Below are 21,719 nucleotides of genomic sequence, written 5' to 3' on the forward strand. Positions count from 1 at the left end.
TGGATGGATGGATGATGGATGGATGGATGATGGATGATGATGATGGATGGATGATGGATGGATGGATGATGGATGGATGATGGATGGATGATGGATGGATGGATGGATGGATGATGGATGATGGATGGATGATGGATGGATGGATGATGGATGGATGGATGATGGATGATGGATGATGGATGATGGATGATGGATGATGGATGGATGATGGATGGATGGATGATGGATGATGATGATGGATGGATGATGGATGATGGATGATGGATGGATGGATGATGGATGGATGATGGATGATGGATGGATGATGGATGGATGATGGATGGATGATGGATGGATGGATGATGGATGGATGGATGATGGATGGATGATGGATGATGATGATGGATGGATGATGGATGGATGATGGATGGATGGATGATGGATGGATGGATGATGGATGGATGATGGATGGATAGGTGGATGGATGGATGATGGATGATGATGATGGATGGATGATGGATGGATGATGGATGGATGATGGATGATGGATGGATGATGGATGGATGGATGATGGATGATGGATGATGGATGGATGGATGGATGATGGATGGATGATGGATGGATGGATGATGGATGATGGATGATGGATGGATGGATGGATGATGGATGGATGATGGATGGATGATGGATGGATGGAGCAGCTGATCTCAGGTTTTCTCTCTTCGGGTCTCCGGGATGAAGGCAGAGCGCCGATGATGATGATGATGATGCTGATGACGTCAGAGGCGATGAGGAAGGAGAAAGAAAAACAGGAATTATCCAGGTCATTAGATCGGCCGTGGTGCGTTCACGGACCATTTCACCTCATCACGTCCCCGCGCCCCGCGCCCCGCCCCCCCGCGCCCCGCCCCCCCGCGGCGCCCCGCAGCAACGCGCATGCGCCTGAGCGCAGCGAGGCTCTGACGGTTTTAACCTGATCAGATTCTCTCTGCTTGTCGTTTGTTTTGGCGCCAGCGGTTCAGATAAATGAACTAAATGTTAAAAATAAAGAGAAAGACATAAAAACACAAAGACATTTTCAAAAACGCTGAAACATTTCTTGATTATACTTTGAAATAAATGCAAAAACTACTTTGAAAAGATGTAATATGTTGATAAAGGCAAAATAAAGAAATGTCACAAAAACTCTGACTTAGCTAAAAGCACCAAGCAGATCCAGTTTTCTTCTGAGCTCAGGTGAGTCTCTCAGGTACCAGAGAACCTGGAGGTCTGGGCTCAGGGGGAGCTCAGGTTTCTGCTACACACTGAAGGCTGTTTTAATGAAAGTTAAGGCAGTAAAACTATAAACACAGGAGATGTTTGGAGATCCTGCTGCTTTACAAAGCAAAGCGAAAACTAACATTCAGCTTCACGATCTTTTAAACACACCTGATGCTCCGGTCGACCCGGTTCTACTGGAACCAGAACTCCATCATGTGCTCCACCTCCAGCTGCTCCACCTGAGGCAGGACGACCCCCCTGACCCGGAGAAGGCACTCTACCCTTTTCCGGCTCAAGACATTTGGAGGTCCTGATCCTCATCTTGGCCGCTTCACGCTCTGCTACGAACCGCTCCAGCGAGATTTATAGATCACGATCTGATGAAGCCAACAGGACCACATCATCTGCAAAAAGCAGAGATGAGATCCTAAGGCCACCAAAACGGATCAACACCTCGGCTGGTCAGAGATTCTGTCCATGAAGGTAATGAACAGAATCGGTGACAAAGGGCAGCCTTGGCGGAGTCCAACTCTCACCGGAAACGAGCCCGACTTACTGCCGGCAATGCGGACCAGACTCTGACACCGGTCATACAGGGACCTGACAGCCCGTATCAAAGGGCCCGGTACCCCATACTCCCGGAGTACCCCCCACAGGGCCCCCCTAGGGACACGGTCGAACGCCTTCTCCAAGTCCACAAAACACATGTAGACTGGTTGGGCGAACTCCCAGAACCCTCCAGGACCTGCTGAGGGTGTAGAGCTGGTCCAGTGTTCCAGAACCAGAACCACACTGCTCTTCCTGAATCCGAGGTTCGACTATCCGACTGACCCTCCTCTCCAGGACCCCTGAATAGACCTTACCAGGGGGGCTTAAGAGTGTAACCCCCCTGTAATTGGAGCTCACCCTCCGGTCCCCCTTTTTAAACAGGGGGACCACCACCCCAGTCTGCCAGTCCAGGGGAACTGCCCCCGATGTCCATGCGATATTGCAGAGTCGCGTTAGCCAACACAACCCTGCAACATCCAGAGCCTTAAGGAACTCCGGGCGGATCTCATCCACCCCCGGGGCCCTGCCACCAAGGAGCTTTTTGACCACCTCGGTGACCTCGTCCCCAGAGATTGGAGAGCCCAGCCCAGAGTCCCCAGGCTCAGCTTCCTCAACAGAAGGTATGCTGGTGGGATTGAGGAGGTCTTCGAAGTATTCCGCCCACCGGCCCACAACGTTCCGAGTTGAGGTCAGCAGCGCACCATCCCCACTATAAACAGTGTTGGTGCTGCACTGCTTCCCCCTCCTGAGACGCCGGATGGTGGACCAGAATCGCCTCGAAGCCGTACGGAAGTCTGTCTCCATGGCCTCTCCAAACTCCTCCCACGCCCGAGTTTTTGCCTCAGCGACAACCCGAGCCGCATGCCGTTTCGCCCGTCGGTACCCATCAGCTGCTTCTGGAGTCCCACAGGCCAAAAAGGCCCGGTAGGACTCCTTCTTCAGCTTGACAGCATCCCTCACCGAAGGTGTCCACCAACGGGTTCGAGGGTTGCCGCCGCGACAGGCACCAACAACCTTGCGGCCGCAGCTCCGATAGGCCACCTCGGCAATGGAGGTACGGAACATGGTCCACTCAGACTCCATGTCCCCCACCTCCCCCGGAACGTGTTCGAAGTTCTGCCGGAGATGAGAGTTGAAGCTCCGTCTCAACTCCAGAGTGGAAGTACGTCCAGCCCCTCTCAAGGAGACTGGTTCCAGAACCAGAGCCATGTGTCGAGGTGAGGCCGACTATTTCTAGCCGGAACCTCTCAGCCTCGCACACTAGCTCCGGTTCCTTCCCCACCAGAGAGGTGACGTTCCACGTCCCAAGAGCTTCTGCAGCCGAGGATCAGACCGTCAGGGTCCCCTCCCTGGTTCCTCACCTAGGACCTGTCTGCCTTGGGTGACCCTACCAGGGGCATAAAGCCCCAGACAGCATAGCTCCTAGGATCATTGGGACACTCAAACCCCTCCACCACGATAAGGTGGCAGCCCAAGGAGGAGTAACTGACAATGAATTTGTGCTGAAAGTTCTCGATGTTCTGTTGGCTCAGTGATGTTCATGAATGTGTCGCTGCAGTCTGTCGCTCCTCACATGTCAAGCTCTTTATCTATGACAGACACAAAAAAGCTAGCTAGCTAGCAAGGATACTAGCCTCTACTTAGCATTAGCCTCAAGCTGATGCTAACTGTTGTTTGAAATGACAGTAAGGAGATTAAATGTCAGAACATTCAGACCTGAGACGATCGTTTCTGACACAGTAACTGATTTAAGACATTTTCTGGATGCGCCGCCTGCTGTCCCTCGACCTGGACCCATCCACAGCAGTCCGGTCCGGTCCACTGAGCATGCTCAGAACGTGCTGATGGGTCCGACAGCCTGATGGAGGAAACAGAACATCTCTGATCATTTTAGATCATTAAAGAAAAGAAATGAAGAACAGGACCAAAAGACAGGATGAGTTTCAGCTCATCGGTATCTGGATTCTGCAGGGCGTTGAAGGTTCTGGTTCTGGACCGGTCCAGCCCAGCAGGAGGCTGATGAAGGCAGGCAGAGTGCAGCAGATTGAACCCAGATAAGATTCTGTTTGTTCTCCCAGCAGGAAGCCGAGAATCTGCAGAGCTTCATCAGACTCACAGGAGGCTGAAATCAGGCTGTCTGTATTCAGCTCCACAACATAAACATGAGCCCTCTTCCTCCTCCTCCTCCTCCTCCTCCTCCTCCTCCTCCTCCTCCTCCTCCTCCTCCTCCTCCTCCTCCTCCTCCTCCTCCTCCTCCTCCTCCTCTTCCTCCTCCTCCTCCTCACAACCGCCATCATCATCATCATCACCATCACCTCCTTCAGCCTCGGCTCAGTTATTTAGCTGAAAACATCCCATCATGGGAATCCATGCAGCTCTGAAACAACAATCTGTACTCCAACTCTGATCCCAGAGCATGACACCCCCTCTACCACCGGGCAGCAGGGCCCGGACGCCCCCCATCCTCCAACCATCTGAAACTGCTGACCTCAGCGTGCTACCAGCTGAAAAACGTCTAAAGTTGACGGGAAGTTTGAAAATGTTGCAGGGAGACATGAACCACATCTAGACATAAAAACAAGCCAGGAGGATAAACCTGGAGGTTGTTGAAGATGAAGATGAAGATGAAGATGAAGATGAAGATGAAGATGATGATGATGATGATGATGATGATGATGATGATGATGATGATGATGATGATGATGAGGATGATGATGAGGATGATGATACCTGAACACCAGCAGCATTTCCTGCGGCATGCTGGGACTCGGGTCTGAATCATTCAGAGCATCAGCAGCAACCCCAGAACCGCTTCAATACCGAGTTGCTGTCTCAGCTGACGGGGCGCCAACTAGTGGTGGCTCCCTGAAGCACAGCTCCTGTCCCAGACCAACATGTGACAGGTTGCTCTGATGACATGCTAGTTTCCATGCTAGCTAGCACTTAGCAGCCAAGGAACGTTGACAGCGTTGGCTCAGTGGCGCCCCCTGTGTCAGCAGGGGAAACAGACGACTCTCCTCCATCGCTGTGTCCGACGTTTTACGTTCTTTATCTGCTTATGTCCCTTTAGTTTCATTAGCATTAGCAAGCCGACCTGCAGAGACAGGAAGTGGTTACAGAGTCACCTGACCTTTGACCCTCTGTGTCCAATACAGACCATAATATGTCACCATGGCGCCTTCGGCCGTTTCCCCAGATGCTCTTCAATGTTTACTGTCTCTGCTGCATCGAAAACACAAATATGAATGGAAACATTTTAAAACCCGACGAAAGGTTCTGGAGATCAGAACCAGGCTGAAGGTTCTGGAGATCAGAACCAGGCTGAAGGTTCTGGAGATCAGAACCAGGCTGAAGGTTCTGGAGATCAGAACCAGGCTGAAGGTTCTGGAGATCAGAACAGATCAGAACCAGGCTGAAGGTTCTGGAGATCAGAACCAGGCTGAAGGTTCTGGAGATCAGAACCAGGCTGATGGTTCTGGAGATCAGAACCAGGCTGAAGGTTCTGGGTTCTGGAGATCAGAACCAGGCTAAAGGTTCTGGAGCTCAGAACCAGGCTGAAGGTTCTGGAGATCAGAACCAGGCTGAAGGTTCTGGGTTCTGGAGATCAGAACCAGGCTGAAGGTTCTGGAGATCAGAACCAGGCTGAAGGTTCTGGAGATCAGAACCAGGCTGATGGTTCTGGAGATCAGAACCAGGCTGAAGGTTCTGGAGATCAGAACCAGGCTGAAGGTTCTGGAGATCAGAACCAGGCTGAAGGTTCTGGGTTCTGGAGATCAGAACCAGGCTGAAGGTTCTGGAGATCAGAACCAGGCTGAAGGTTCTGGGTTCTGGAGATCAGAACCAGGCTGAAGGTTCTGGAGATCAGAACTAGGCTGAAGGTTCTGGAGATCAGACGTTCAGAGATCATTCCCTCCTGCAGGTTTGGGTCCACAGACCCGGTCAGAACCAGCAGACTGGTGAATGAACTGGTTGGACTGGGAGCCCCGACCTCCTTTCACTCACACTTCATTTATTTGAAGTTTTAATCTCATTATTAAGTGTTTTGTGGAGGGGGGTGAGAGCCAGGGGTGTTGCTGACAAAGGCCCCTGTCCAGGAACATTTAGTGCGATGTTTCGGTGGTGGCAGCATGGGGGGTGGGGGGGGGGTGAGGGTCAGCAGATGGATGCCAGATTAACCCGCCCATCACTCCCCATTCTCCACACTCCTCGCCTTTTTTCTCCCTCTCCACCTCCACAAAAGTTTCTCTCTTGTCTCCCTAAATCTCCCCCAACTCTTATCGCCCCCCACCACTCTATTACCCCCACTTGCCCCCCTGAGCCTCTTTTATTGCTCATTTCAGCGATGAAGACGAGGCAGCGCGCCTCCTCAGCCAGAAAGCAACAGCAATGAATTCATGGGCTGGAAGGCCTTGATCCTTCGTGGCCCCCCGCCGCCGCCGGGGGAGGGGCGCCATTGTTCAGCAGTATATTGGCTTGTCTATTACCCCCCTGTTTCTCCTCGCCCCCCCTGCCCCCCCACACACTCGGCTGCTGAAAAGAGCCATTTATCGCCCCTCCCTCCACAAACACACTTTGATTCTTTCAGTTACAGAGGCGGCAACAGTAGCAGAAGGTGGCGGGTCGCCACAAAGGCAGCCATGAAATTCAATTAGCATCCAGCGCTAACTCTCTCTGCCTCTATGAGGACCAGCTAGTCTGTCAGGCCCAGAACCAGGACCGGCCCGATTACCAGTCCGAACCTGCTGACAGAAGCTGCAGGAGAAAATCCACAGGTTCAGTAAAAATGAGAGCCAGATATGAACGTTTATGATACATTAATTTTAGTTCTCACAGTTTGAGTCACTGAGCTAAAAGGAAGGAAAGCAGTTTAGATATCCTGCAGATTTCTGGTGAAGCATAAATGTATGAAGCAACATTTTAGTCCTGAAAAGATAAGCTGCACACCTTCAGGATTGATGTTTAAAACCTATAGATACTTTTAGCAGTAGCCTCAGCTAAATGCTGTGCAGGTCTAGAGATTTAGTGCTAGCAGAACTAATGTTTGTGAATAGTGGGTTAGTGCAGCTAACTTTTTAAATAATGGTGCCCTCTAGTGGTTAGCAAACTAGATCGCTAACATTAGCACAGCTAATGTTTTCACACTAAGTAGCTAATGTTAGCACACTACTTAGCTAATGTTAGCACACTGGTTCATCATGTTGTTGTGCCAGCTGTGTCTGTCAGCCTCAGAATGATGCAGACCAAAGTTAATAGTTTCTTTCTTGTGCATGTTGATGTTTTGAGATGTGTCCTGGAAACATGAGAGAGAAGCCGATCTTTTTCTACCACCAGCCTGCAGCTCACATGGATCCACAGCCTGCTTTCAGCAGAACCAGCTGATCTGAACCTTTAGACCAAAGTCCAGCTTTGCTTTCCAGGCTTTTGGTCCCAGTAAAGCAGCATTCTGATGTTGGTCCTCATAATGGTGAGAAAACCAGTATGTGTGTGCTGAGCAGGTCTGGATCACTGCTCCTCTTCATCGGGGGTCATGTTTATACTAAAAAACGCTCTTTCTGTGCGCTGACCTGTTAGAGGTGGTTTGACCTCAGTTTTTCTTCCTTTTTTACGGCGATAATATTAATAATGCTCTCAGTGAAAAGAGAATCGGCTCCCTGAACAGAAGCCCTTCAGGCAGAAGATTAGCGCTCGTCTCTCATCTGGAGGACAAAGTCACTCCGTTCAATAGCTTCATTTTCTGAGCTGCCTCAGAATAATATTCATCTATTCATTTCTGAGCCGAGGCTGTAAAAGAGGCAGAGAAATTCAAAGAGCTGGTGAGGATTTAATTCATGAGGGGAAACATGGTCTGGACCTTGATGGTGCCCCCTACAGGTGATCTGAGGCAACTGTCAGGGATCTGAAGGGTAAATTCTTTATAACTAAAAAACGAGCAGCTTCTGCCTAACAGCCTCATTGAGTCCAATTAATTCATCTCTAAAATTTATTGATGTGAGAAAAACCAATAATCAAACCAATAAACAGCAAGAAAACCCATTCAGGATGACTGGACCAGAACCAGCAGAACAGAACCAGCAGAGCAGAACCAGCAGAACCAGCAGAACCAGCAGAGCAGAACCAGCAGAACCAGCAGAACCAGCAGAACAGAACCAGCAGAACCAGCAGAGCAGAACCAGCAGAACCAGCAGAGCAGAACCAGCAGAACAGAACCAGCAGAACAGAACCAGCAGAACAGAACCAGCAGAACCAGCAGAACCATCAGAACCAGTAGAACCAGCAGAACCATCAGAACCAGCAGAACCATCAGAACCAGTAGAACCAGCAGAACCATCAGAACCAGCAGAACCAGTAGAACCAGCAGAACCAGCAGAACCAGCAGAACCAGTAGAACCAGCAGAACCAGCAGAACCAGCAGAACCAGCAGAGCAGAACCAGCAGAACAGAACCAGCAGAACCAGCAGAACCAGCAGAACAGAACCAGCAGAACCAGCAGAACCAGCAGACTGGTCCCTGCACACCAAACACATCATCCTGAGACCAAAATAAAGATTTTATCTGCTTAACAAACTGATTTAATTTAATGACTAATTATGTTTCATTAACAACATTAATGCTTTATTAGCACATTTTAGCAACAAGGCTGAATAAAACACAACAACCAAACATGAAACAAGCATCAAAATCACCTCATCAATATATTGATCAATGTTCCAGTTATTGATCATCAAAGCAGCTTCAGCCAACCTGACAGGAGCTCAGGGTTCCAGATCTGTTCAGCATAGAAGCTGAAAGCTGCTTCTCCATGTCTGGTTCTGGTTCTGGTTCTGGTTCTGGATGCAGGTTGATCCAGCAGCAGATCTTTAATCTGTTCAGTGATTTATAAACGAAGAAATGTGGAACTAGGTAGTGTAGATCCAGGTGGTGTAGAACTAGGTGGTGTAGAACCAGGTGGTGTAGAACCAGGTGGTGTAGAACCAGGTGGTGTAGATCTAGGTGGTGTAGAACCAGGTGGTGTAGAACCAGGTGGTGTAGAACTAGATAATATAAATCTAGGTGGTGTAGAACCAGGTGGTGTAGAACCAGGTGGTGTAGAACTAGATAATATAAATCTAGGTGGTGTAGAACCAGGTGGTGTAGAACCAGGTGGTGTAGAACTAGATAATATAAATCTAGGTGGTGTAGAACCAGGTGGTGTAGAACCAGGTGGTGTAGAACCAGGTGGTGTAGAACCAGGTGGTGTAGAACTAGGTGGTGTAGAACCAGGTGGTGTAGAACCAGGTGGTGTAGAACTAGATAATATAAATCTAGGTGGTGTAGAACCAGGTGGTGTAGAACCAGGTGGTGTAGAACTAGATAATATAAATCTAGGTGGTGTAGAACCAGGTGGTGTAGAACCAGGTGGTGTAGAACTAGATAATATAAATCTAGGTGGTGTAGAACCAGGTGGTGTAGAACCAGGTGGTGTAGAACCAGGTGGTGTAGAACTAGGTGGTGTAGAACCAGGTGGTGTAGAACTAGATAATGTAAATCTAGGTAGTGTAGATCCAGGTGGTGTAGAACCAGCTGGTGTCTCCACCCACCTGGTTCTAGTCAGAACCAGGTGGTGTAGAACCAGGTGGTGTAGAACCAGCTGGTGTAGAACCAGGTGGTGTAGAACCAGCTGGTTCTAGTCAGAACCAGCTGGTGTAGAACCAGGTGGTATAGAACCAGGTGGTGTAGAACCAGCTGGTGTAGAACCAGGTGGTGTAGAACCAGCTGGTGTAGAACCAGCTGGTGTAGAACCAGGTGGTTTAGAACCAGCTGGTGTAGAACCAGGTGGTGTAGAACCAGCTGGTGTAGAACCAGCTGGTGCAGAACCAGGTGGTATAGAACCAGGTGGTGTAGAACCAGCTGGTGTAGAACCAGGTGGTGTAGAACCAGGTGGTGTAGAACCAGGTGGTGTAGAACCAGGTGGTATAGAACCAGGTGGTGTAGAACCAGGTGGTGTAGAACCAGGTGGTGTAGAACCAGGTGGTGTAGAACCAGGTGGTGTAGATCCAGGTGGTGTAGAACCAGGTGGTGTAGAACCAGGTGGTGTAGAACCAGGTGGTGTAGAACCAGGTGGTGTAGAACCAGGTGGTGTAGAACCAGGTGGTGTAGAACCAGGTGGTGTAGAACCAGGTGGTGTAGAACCAGGTGGTGTAGAACCAGGTGGTGTAGAACCAGGTGGTGTAGAACCAGGTGGTGTAGAACCAGGTGGTGTAGAACCAGGTGGTGTAGAACCAGGTGGTGTAGAACCAGGTGGTGTAGATCCAGGTGGTGTAGAACCAGGTGGTGTCTCCACCCTCCTGGTTCTACTCAGGTCTCCAGCTGCAGGAATCAAAGTTTCTGGTCTCAGACGGAACCAGCAAAGATCAGGAATGTTTCTCTAACTGTTGCTGAACATAACGAGCAGATAATGGGCCTTCATCACCTCCTCCTCCTCCTCCTCCTCCTCCTCCTCCTCCTCCTCCTCCTCCTCCTCCTCCTCCTCCTCCTCCTCCTCCTCCTCCTCCCGCTAACATCCGTCCTCTCAGAACCAGAACCAGCTGCTCTTTGTGCCACTACAATACGGAGCGAATGTCAAGGGCTGCGCTGTGAAAACGGGTCCATCTGTCTGCAGGAACTCCCCCAGCTGAGCCGCGCTGTGTGTGTGTGTGTGTGTGTGTGTGTGTGTGTGTGTGTGTGTGTGTGTGTGTGTGTGTGTGTGTGTGTGTGTGTGTGTGTGTGTGTGCGCCACACACCCCGACCTCGCTAACTGATGTATAATTGACTCCCAGTTGTTTTCACACAGTGGCTCCACTAACACAGCGTGACTTTTAATGGACAGCAACACAATGCTCACTCATTAGTCCCAACTCTCACACACACACACACACACACACACACACACACACACACACACACACACACACACACACACACACACACACACACACACACACACACACACACACACACACACACAGGATGTCACTTCCTGGCGGTTAAAGCAGAGAAATGTTGTCATGATTTCATTTAATCGTCGGTTGCAGCGTCTCCGTGAAGCTGCTTCAGGAGAAAAGCAGATTTTCTCTTTCTGATCGTTCGCTGATCAGATCCGAAGTTTGGAGTCGGTTCCTTATCTGAGACATGGGAATGTTCTCCTGCTGGGGTCAAAGTTCACCTCAGTTCAGTTCATTTCTGCGGCGATAATTCAGAACCAACGACCCAAAAAAGAATCATTTCAGTTGAAATCACATCCAGTCTAGTTACCCACGGAGCTAAACCTGCGGAGCATCACTCCTCCTGACCAGCAGGGGGCGACAGAGGAAACCTCCATCAGAACCAGAACCGGCCCGCTACCAGCCACCTGGAGAAAACAGAAACAGAAGAACTGATGTCAGAGAAAAATGACTCCATTTTGTTTATTCCTCATTCATTTTGAGCAAAAAGATTTTCTGACTGCTGATTGGTGGGGATCAGAAGGGGGCGTGGCTTCTACAGAGTCCATGCTGCAGTGGGAGGAGCCTACACGCCTTATAAGGACGAGCCGGAGGAAAGGCCCCCAGGGCCGTGTCTACTCTGCTGCCCAGAAATAAAAACAAAACGTGGATTATGACTCTTATGTTTGACGAGTCCATTAATGAACTGGGTTCATGTTTAACTGTGAATCAGATGGAACAATTAGCATTTTACCAATTAATTGTTTTATTGTCTAAAGTTTGATGTAAATTATTCTGAATAAATATTTTATGTTTTATTGATGTCAGTTTTGGCTCATAGTAGAACAACTTTAGGATCCGATTATGACTAATGACTGGATGGAGGTCATCTGGAGGTCATCTGGAGGTCAGGTGGAGGTCAGGTGGAGGTCATCTGGAGGTCATCTGGAGGTCAGCTGGAGGTCATCTGGAGGTCAGCTGGAGGTCATGTGGAGGTCAGGTCTCCATCAGGTGGAGGTCAGCTGAAGGTCATGTGGAGGTCATCTGGAGGTCAGGTGAGTTGTTAGGATGTGATAATTGAAGGATTTTGGTTCTTTTGGACTTTATTTCCTTCCGTCTGAATCGTCTCCTGATCGTCTCTGAAGCCGTTTTTTCCCAGGTTTTCTGATTCGCTGCTCTGGATCCAGCAGCAGGTTGATGACCTTCATCCTCCTCCTCCTCAGTGTTTTTGTCCTGAACACACCTGAGCTCTGCAGGAAGCTCTTTGTGTTGCTGCCTTTTGTTCGGCGCTGCTTTTGTTTCAGCTCTGATGAACATTTTCGCCTCATTGTCTGACTCGACAACAAACCCGTTTCCATGGAAGAATCTGTGTTTGTCGACGTTCCGCCTGCAGCAGCGTCTGCTCAGGTTTCTGCTCCGGAACGAAAATATTCACTTCATACAAAACATTTTGTTCAGAAACAAACAGTTTGGTGAACATAATTGAGAAAGTTTCTGTCTAATAATTGGAAAAAAGGATTTATATCTTGTTATTAATGCATTTATAAATGTCTCACTTTACATATTTAGTCTGAATCTAAATATCTAATAAATCTCATATGTGGTGAAATTCTATCAAATATAATATTTAAGTTAAAACGTAATATTTAGGTTGCTTTAGAGACGCTCGGATTATACTGAATACTGGATATTTAGTCAGTTTAAGGCTGAGGGAACATTTAGTTTGAAACATTTAGAAAAAACTGAATGATGAGGTGAAAATATGCGAAGCTTCAGGTCATCAGGTCGTTTCATGACCATCCGGGGTTCTCTGCAGCTTCCAGGCGGTCAGTATGTTACCAGACAGTGTCTGACTTCCTGTCCAGGATCTGCTGACCGGCAGGTCGTCAGGGACGGCAGCATCTGATTGGCTGTCAGCCTGGTGATGTCATCGTCTGTCCATTAGCCACAACCGCCTGTCTGCACACAGTAATGAATTCACTGCTCCATTAGGGCCGCCCGCTGAGACACACACACACACTCACACACACACACACACACACACACACACACACACACACACACACACACACACACTCACACACACACACACACACACACACACACACACACACACACACACACACACACACACACACACACACACACACTCACACACACACACACACACACACACACTCACACACACACACACACACCTCACACTGGGCTGCAGAGAGCTGGGGAAGGGGGGTTAGGCTCTCAGGTCAATTAGCAGCTAATTGGTGGGCAAGCTCTCATGTTTGATTGGCTAATTATCCAGTTAGCAGTTTGAGTTGAAGGAGATCTATGTGTGTGACCACACACACACACACACACACACACACACACACACACACACACACTCACACACACACACACACACACACACACTCACACACACCCCTCAGGTACCTGAAACAACATGATCCATCCAGCAGCAGATCAGGATGGAGATTCTGTCAGACTCTGTAGACCAGGGGTCACCAACTCCAGTCCTCCACCATCCTGCAGCTTTAGATTCAGCTCTGCTCCAAAATGTCTGAATTCCCTCACCAGCATTCATTCCTCTCTGCAAGAGGCTGGAAACGAGCAGCTTATTTGATCCAGGTGTGTTTGAGCAGAGACGCACCTAAAGGTTTCAGGACGGTGGCCCTGGAGGACCGGAGTTGGTGACCCCTGGTCTAAATGTTTCCCTCCTTCAGTCCAGTTGACCCGGTTCTACTGGACCCAGAACATCTGCTCCACCTCCACCTGCTGTGGTTCTGAACCAACCTGTTCCCCTCCTGGCCTGTGGGGGCGCTGCACCAAGAACCACTGAAGACACTGAGACCAGATGGAAACAAGATGGAGGATTTTAGCGGTTGGAGGATTTCTCTTTAGGCTAAAGACCAGGAGCCATTTCTGCTGCTAGCGCTAGGCTAGCATGTTAGCTTTGGTTGCTTTTACCCAGAATGCCCTGCGCTGTAGTCCACTTCCTGCTTTTGGAGCGGTCTCTGGTCCACTTGGTGTTCACTTCAAATGAGCCCTGACTGAGGTCAGGAGGACCAGAGGTCAGAGGTCAATTAGCATTCACACCTCACCAACCAGACCGGACTTTGACTAGGCAGACGGACTGGAGTTGGGTAAAAACCTAAATCTGTTTCTGAAACAAATTGGAAATAATAATAATAATAACAACAGATTAAAGGAGCTGCTTTATTAATCTTCACATTCTGAGTTTTTGCTGCTGCAGATTCAGATCAGCAGTAAATCACTGGTTCTGGTTCTGTGACCCGGTTTCTTGGTTCTGGTGGTACAGTGAGCTCCTGTCTCATGGCTGCTCTCACACCTTCATCACATTAGCTGCTCCTCCTCCTCCTCCGGCTCTGTGTGAGTTAATTGCAGGGTAGCAGAGAGGAGCGCTGGATTCGCGGCGCGGGGCGTCCAGGAGGAGCCGACCCTGTCATTTAGCTCTGTGGCTGCGAGCTCAGAGTGGCAGCGAGCTGGAGGGTTACCCAGCATGCCGCGGGGCAGAGTGGACCAAGCCGCACGGCAGTGGGCGCCTAATGGCAGCTCACACACACACACACACACACACACTGCGGTGAGGCTAATGACAGCTGCCTTTTAATGTTGAGCGAGGAGGAAACCTGAGTGTGTGTGTGTGTGTGTGTGTGTGTGTGTGTGTGTGTGTGTGTGTGTGTGTGAGAGCAGTGGGGGGGACTCGTCAGGCTGAAGGGCGATCATTTAGCTGCTCTCTCTCTCTGGATGTGAATATGAATGAATGATGGAAAGCAGAACCAGAACCAGAACCAGAACCAGAACCAGAACGTGGTGCGTTCAGGGACTCCAGGTTCTGCAGATTCTGGTTGCTGCCCGTCTCTGGTCCGGATCAGCCCAGTCCAGGTTCCTCTCCTGCCCCATGTGGGCCGGTCCTGGTTCTGCAGACCCAACAGAGTAAGAACCCAGAACATTTTCCAGTTTGAAGTTTTTGACGACCAAACAAAGAGCTGCTGTGTTTCCTGAGCAGCCAATCAGAGCGCAGGTTATTAAAAGGCCAGAATGGTTCAGAGGGAACCTGCAGCGTTCAGCCTTCATGACTGACACGCCGACATTATCAGGCAGTTACAGGCTCAGTGGGTAGAAAGTAGCAGCTAATTACAGCAGATCAGAATAAAAGCCTTTCAGAGAGAAACGAAGTGATGAGCAGAATATAAAGAGGAGGAAGAGGAAGAGTTTCAGTTTCCAGGTGACCCAAACTCTTCATTTATTAAAGAAACAAACATGGAAGGAAAATCATTTTTGCTTTTTGATTCTTTTTATGTATCAAATCTGAAAAGTGTGGCGTACCATTACATTCAGCCCTCCGAATCAGAACTCTGTAGAACCTTCAGGTCAAACTCTTCTTACCTCCTGCAGCAGCGAGCTGCGCTGCGGCTCCAGGAACCAGAGATCAGCACTGATGTGGATCTGACATAATATAGAGTAGACCCCGCATTGGCTGCTCCAGGAAACACGGCGGCCATCTTGGAGAGGTCGTCCCTCCTACTTTGCTGAACCAAAACAGCAGAAGATGCTTCAGCACTGAGGATATTGTTGTTCTGATCGATTGATTATTGATGTGAGGCTCCACAGACAACATTTCACAAGTAAGAATTGTTTATAAATGTAGCTTTGATCGGGTCGGGTCGGGTCGGGTCGGATCGGGTCGGGTCGGGTCGGGTCGGGTCGGATCGGATCGGGTCGGATCGGGTCGGATCGGATCGGGTCGGATCGGGTCGGGTCGGGTCGGATCGGATCGGATCGGATCGGGTCGGGTCGGATCGGGTCGGATCGGATCGGGTCGGATCGGGTCGGGTCGGGTCGGGTCGGATCGGATCGGATCGGGTCGGGTCGGATCGGATCGGATCGGATCGGGTCGGATCGGGTCGGATCGGATCGGGTCGGATCGGGTCGGATCGGGTCGGGTCGGGTCGGATCGGATCGGGTCGGGTCGGATCGGATCGGGTCGGGTCGGGTCGGGTCGGGTCGGGTCGGATCGGGTCGGGTCGGGTCGGATCGGATCGGATCGGGTCGGGTCGGATCGGATCGGGTCAGGTCAGGTCGGATCGGGTCGGGTCGGATCGGGTCGGGTCGGGTCGGGTCGGATCGGGTCGGGTCGGGTCGGGTCGGGTCGGATCGGATCGGATCGGGTCGGATCGGGTCGGATCGGGTCGGATCGGGTCGGATCGGGTCGGATCGGGTCGGATCGGGTCGGATCGGATCGGGTCGGATCGGGTCGGGTCGGGTCGGATCAATCTGAGGAGACCAGTTTCCCTCTGAGTTTTGCTGTTTTCATTTCATCCAGTTTTTGTTTTGTTTTTCTTAAAGCTTTTAAAGCTGCAGAGAAAAACATTCAGAACCGAGAAGCAAAGAGACTGAAGGACAAGCAGAGTGTGTGTGTAGATGTGTGTGTGTGTGTGTCTGACTGTGTGTGTGTGTGTGTGTGTGTGTGTGACTGTGTGTGTGTGTGTGTGTGTGTGTGTGTGTGTGGGTGTGTGTGTGTGTGTGTGTGGGTGTGTGTGTGTGTGTGTGTGTGTAGATGTGTGTGTGTGTGTGTGTAGATGTGTGTGTGTGTGTGACTGTGTGTGTGTAGATGTGTGTGTGTGTGTGTGTAGATGTGTGTGTGTGTGTGTAGGTGTGTGTGTGTGTGTGTGTGTGTGTGTGTGTGTAGATGTGTGTGTGTGTGTGTAGGTGTGTGTGTGTAGGTGTGTGTGTGTAGGTGTGTGTGTTTGTGTTTCAAAGGCAGAAATAAAAAGATGAAAAGCGAAAGAGGAAAACGGGATAAAATGAATTAAAATCTGAAACATTAAAAAGGAAGAATGAAAGAAAGACAGGAAGGATGGAGAGAAGAGACGGAGAATGAATAAAAATGTGGAAGAGAAAATCTGAAAAGTGTGAAAAGCTAAAAGTGAATCATTGGCTGTGGTCACCATGGCGACAGCCTGCTGCCTTGCCCAGAGGCAGCAGGGAATCAAACCTCCACCGTGTGTTTGCTGCTGAAGGTCGTCCAGCTGAAGGTCGTCCTGCTGAAGGTCGGCCATTATGCAGATGAAAAGCTTCAGTCAGAGGCGGCGTCCTTGTGCTGCAGCAGGTGGAAACGCAGCTCAGCTTTTAGCGTCTATTCAGCGAAAAACACTTAAAGAAACACTTTAATTACCAGAAAGACGGCAAGGCGTTCCTCAGGACAGCAGCAATGCATGCTGGGAAGGTCAGCCAGCAGATGGATCCATATTTAGATATCAGAAGATAATTGATCATATTTTAGTGAAAATATCCACAAAATCAGCAGCAGATTCAGTTCAACTGAGATTCACTGTCCATCAGACTGTCCAGCAGCTTCTTTACAAAATGACTGTGGATGCTAACGTTAGCATTAGCTGCTACATGTTAGCACTGAGATGCTATTTCAGGCTAGCATAGCTTTGCTCCCAGGCTAACTGCTGTTAGCACAACCATGATGTGGCTGCGCGTCAGATTTACTGAAAGGTTAATCTGGACCAGAACCGGGCCAGACATCAGGCCCAGGTCCAGCCGTTCCCAGAGCTCTACTGGGCAGAATCATGTTGGAACTGGATCCCAATAACCAGAACCAGAACCAGAACCAGTACTTCCCTCTGTTGTCAGACAAAACCCTCATTTCCTCCTTCCAGCTCAGACTCAGTCAGGAAACCATCAGGCTGAACTGGGTTCAGGTTCTGGTTCTGGTTCTGGTTCAGGTTCAGGTTCTGGTTCTGGTTCTGGTTCTGGTTCCAGTCATCTTCATCAGTTTGTTTCATCAGAACCTTCCTGTTGAGGGGAACCGTCCGGACATTCTGCCCGTCCTGCAGCCGAACCGCGGAGTGAATCAGTCTGTAAACAGCGTGAGCTCCCCCTGGTGGCCAGAGGCTGGAACAGCTCGGAGTTTTTCCACTAAATGTGTTTGGTGACAGAATGAAGGATGAACTGATGAACTTTTAGATTTTATAAATTATCGAAGGAATTTGATTTTCAAGAAGTTCTGAATTCACCCAAAGGGGCGGGGCATCAGGGTTCTGATGGGTTTAGAGGTCAAAGTTCATGTTCAAATGAAACATGAAGAAAATGTTCTGAGAGCTGATCAGGTTCACCAAAAAGTCCGAATCGAACCGACTGGCTCGCCTGTTACCTGGTTACCAGGTTACTGGTTACCTGGTTACCTCTGACCTTCTGCACTTGATCACAATCAACAATCTGACGTCACGCTCCCGCCAGACTCCGTTCAAAGTTTGTGGAATTTAACCGGAAGTTGCTCCGGAACGGGACGTCAGGACCACGTGACTGGCTGAACACCTGCGGCTCACCTGTGACGTCACGCCCTTCTTCCGGCTCAAACAAAGTCATCACAGCTTTTAGTTTCTATTAAGTCACATATTATTTTTTAATTACTCTGAAAATTAATAATTTCTAACTTTTAAATCATGAAGTCCTTCCGGATCCAGTAGACGGCTTAAAACGGAACCGAGCTCAGATCTGGACCGCGATTCCGAACTTCCTGCAGGATTTATCCGGACCGACTCTCCGCGCTGAGAGCGGCCGGCTCAGGGAGCGTTTCCCGCGGACAGGAGCTCACCTGATCCGCCGGGTTCGGCTCTGCGGCTCCGGATGCAGGTTCGAGTCCGGCTCAGTTTAGTGGTGATGATGATGATGACTCTTCCTCCTGCTCGCTGCGGCACAGGGCGCCCCCCGGTGGTGAAAAACATGCTCGGGTCTGTCACGGGTGATCAAAGTGCGGCCCGGGGGCCATTTGTGGCTCCTGAGTGCAACTGAAGAACCAATTTGGCTGCAAGATGGCCGACAGACAGTTAGGACAAAATCAGCTCCACCTCAACATATTCTTATTTTAATAACCAGATTTTTAGCATTTCCTGAAGAATCTGTAACTATTGACGTTATTAAATAGAGCAGACATTTAAAGGGACAGGAAAATAATGTAACTGTTTACAGGTTCAGATGGTTCAGATGCAGGTTGTGGGTCTGAATCCCGGTCAGGAATCTCCATGGAACAAAACCACGATGGGAAAGTCTGGGATCGTTTCCTTCAGGGACATTTTGGTTCATATTTTATTCATTTTACTGTAAATTAAATCATATTTAATGTTTCACATTAAGATAAAAACATGAAAAAGAAACTTTAGAGAATCCAGGTTCAGTTTTAACACCAAAATTATCTTTAACTTCAAAATAAGAACTTTAACAGCAGCAGCTCTTCATTCATTCATTCATTCATTCATTCATTCATTCATTCATTCATCCAGTAACGACGGACGGTTTTCAGTGTTTTATTTCTTTGATCCAGATCATCATCATCATCACCATGGCAACTAAACACAAACATTAAAATACAAAATCTGAGCTTTAAGATGCAAACAGCCAAACCAGGCTGAGGTTTGGTCTTTTTCCCATGATGCACCTGAAGGCCTCCTGCCCTCATTGGCTACGGCAGCCTGCAGGTACAAACCTAAACAGGCATTACAGGTAAAAACATCAAAACAAACAGCCATAAATCTGCTCATTTCAAATTATTTACAAAATTCACTTTAAATTATTTACTATCCGTTAAAAAATGATCATCCAGAACAGGTGTCAAACTCGAGGCCCGGGGGCCAAATCCGGCCCGCCGTAGCTCCTCATGCGGCCCTCTGGATGCACAAATAGAACCTTTAGGATGATTTTATTTATCAAATCAGTTTTCATCACAGTGGATCCGTCACTTCCTGCAGTTTGTCTCAATGAAAATCAGTTAGCACTGCAATGCTAACTGCTAATGCTAGCGTTTCTTTTTTATTGCAAAGAAAATCCTAAAAATGGTTTCTGGTGATGATCGGTGTGATTGATCGGTCAATAAGTTGTGGTCATTATTCTAACTGGAAACTCCTCCAGTCGGACCAGAACCAGGACTGGAAACCAGTAGAAGCAGCTGCTGGTTTTTCCTCTGACCTCTGACCTGCTGATGTTGCTGCTGTATAAACTGAAGCTACGGAGCTCCATTCCTGCCCAGCGTTCAGTCAGCGCTCTGCTCCTTTAAGGGACACAGCTGCTGTTCCTGCAGCGGCCACCAGGTGGAGACCAGGAGCTCTCAGAGCATCATGACGTCACCATGATCCTCTGATGCATTCTGGGAAATGGAGTCGTGAGGTCAGGGCAAATCCTCCTCTTCCTCTTCCCTTCGTCTCTGAGCTCTGTGGTTCTGGAACAAACAAACATCACATGTGATTGGACCAGTCCGACCCAAACGGGCCTCAGCAGAACCTCAGAGAGAGAGAGAGGTCCAGATCAGCCAGACTGGGTCCAGCAGCCGGTCCCAGAACCTTAATCTGACACCAGACTGGACCCACGTTAACATTTCTGTTCTGGGTTTTGTGTCCGACCCGCATGGAGCCACGGAGGCTGCATCACAGCTGGAACCCAGGTCAAAGGTCAGCACCAACCCGGTTCCAGACAGAACCAGAACCGTTGACAGAAATCAAAACATCACCAGACTGGGTCACTGCTGGTCAGGAAGAGTGTGTGTGTTACCTGCAGCTTGAGGAAGTGTGTGTGTGTGTGTGTGTGTGTGTGTTACCTGCAGCTTGAGGAAGTGTGTGTGTGTGTGTGTGTTACCTGCAGCTTGAGGAAGTGTGTGTGTGTCCTGCAGTGTGTGTGTCCTGCAGTGTGTGTAACCTGCAGCGTGAGGAAGTGTGTGTGTGTGTGTGTGTTACCTGCAGCTTGAGGAAGTGTGTGTGTGTCCTGCAGTGTGTGTGTCTCGCTGCCGTCTCTCTGTAGAAGAATTTGTTGCAGAGCCGACAGACGAAGCCGTGAACCGGAACCACGAAGCTGCTTCCTGCTCAGACATGAGACCCGGTTCTGTTTGGGTTCATCACATACAGAGACAGCAGGCCGCCACCGGGGGGCGCTGCAGCGCCACCGGCATATTTACCGTAAGTCAGCTGGGGGTCGAACTCGTCGTCTTCTTCTTCTTCTTCCGACTCTTTGGCATCAACAGTCTGTAGGAGACGAGACGGTTTGTTTCCGTACCAGAATCTGTTCCAGGTTTTAGAGCCGCAGGCTGAAGCAGCACTGACCTCTGACCCCTGAACCTCAGACGGCGCCGACTCTTCATCCTCATCTACCACCTCCACCTCCTCCTCCTCTTCCTCGAAGCAGCCCACAGCGTCCACAGTGATGAGCTCCTCCTCCTGCTCGTCCCCCAGCTGCACCTGGAGGCCAGGTGATGACGTCATCAGCTGTAGGCCAGGTGATGACGTCACCAGCTGGAGGCCAGGTGATGACGTCACCAGCTGGAGGCCAGGTGATGACGTCACCAGCTGGAGGCCAGGTGATGACGTCATCAGCTGTAGGCCAGGTGATGACGTCACCAGCGGTGACTCTCTGCTGCCCCCTGCTGACCTGCTCCTTATGCTCCACAGACTTTATGTGCTCCACAAACTTCCTGGGCGTCCTGAAGTGTCTCTGACAGACCGGACAGAAGGGCCGCCCCCGCTGCTTACACACCTGGATGACACACACACACACACACACACACACACACACACACACACACACACACACACACACACACACACACACCCCGGTGAGGGAGCCCCCCGCCTGCAGCTCGCTCTCAGACGTCCTGCTCTCACCTTGTGCTGCTCCGTCCGTCTGTGGGCGATGATGTCACCGCTGAAGTGGACCTGGCAGGTGTCACACCAGCGCTGCGCCTGTGGCCGACGCCCCCTGCAGGCAGACACTGTTACTGCAGGTTCTGGACATTGAAGCCTCAGTAAACCCTGCGGAGCCGCACCTGTCCAGCAGGGGGCCGGCGTTGAGCTGGACGCTCTGTGTGATGTCCTGCAGCTTCCTCAGGTGTTCTCGCCCTGACATGTGATCCTGAAACACCTGGACGACACACACACAGCTTAGCAAACATTTACCTTAACTGGCTCATTGTACACA

At 49.8% G+C, this 21,719-nt stretch overlaps 1 protein-coding gene and 1 long non-coding RNA gene across 2 annotated transcripts in view; both read right to left on the minus strand.

Annotated features, from left to right (window-relative positions):
- Positions 1-10,804: 10,804 nt before the first annotated feature.
- Positions 10,805-13,574, minus strand: LOC145552936 (uncharacterized). Its single transcript, XR_014089073.1, has 2 exons — positions 11,249-13,574; positions 10,805-11,155 (listed from the first exon to the last, which is right to left on the minus strand). It is a non-coding gene; the product is annotated as an uncharacterized LOC145552936 (long non-coding RNA).
- A 5,476-nt stretch (positions 13,575-19,050) lies between these two features.
- ciz1b (cdkn1a interacting zinc finger protein 1b) overlaps positions 19,051-21,719 on the minus strand; it is a 4,240-nt gene continuing 1,571 nt past the window's right edge. The window contains exons 8-14 of the mRNA XM_081611072.1: positions 21,568-21,662; positions 21,407-21,500; positions 21,174-21,278; positions 20,849-20,983; positions 20,704-20,770; positions 20,486-20,607; positions 19,051-19,974 (exon numbers count right to left, since the gene is read on the minus strand). Coding sequence (XP_081467198.1) covers positions 19,924-19,974; positions 20,486-20,607; positions 20,704-20,770; positions 20,849-20,983; positions 21,174-21,278; positions 21,407-21,500; positions 21,568-21,662 — 669 coding nt within the window. The 3' untranslated portion in view covers positions 19,051-19,923. The remainder of the gene's footprint in view (positions 19,975-20,485; positions 20,608-20,703; positions 20,771-20,848; positions 20,984-21,173; positions 21,279-21,406; positions 21,501-21,567; positions 21,663-21,719) is intronic.

Source organism: Poecilia reticulata, chromosome 9 (assembly GCF_904066995.2).
Source record: "Poecilia reticulata chromosome 9, P_reticulata-male-v2, whole genome shotgun sequence".
In the NCBI taxonomy this organism is placed as follows: domain Eukaryota; kingdom Metazoa; phylum Chordata; class Actinopteri; order Cyprinodontiformes; family Poeciliidae; genus Poecilia; species Poecilia reticulata.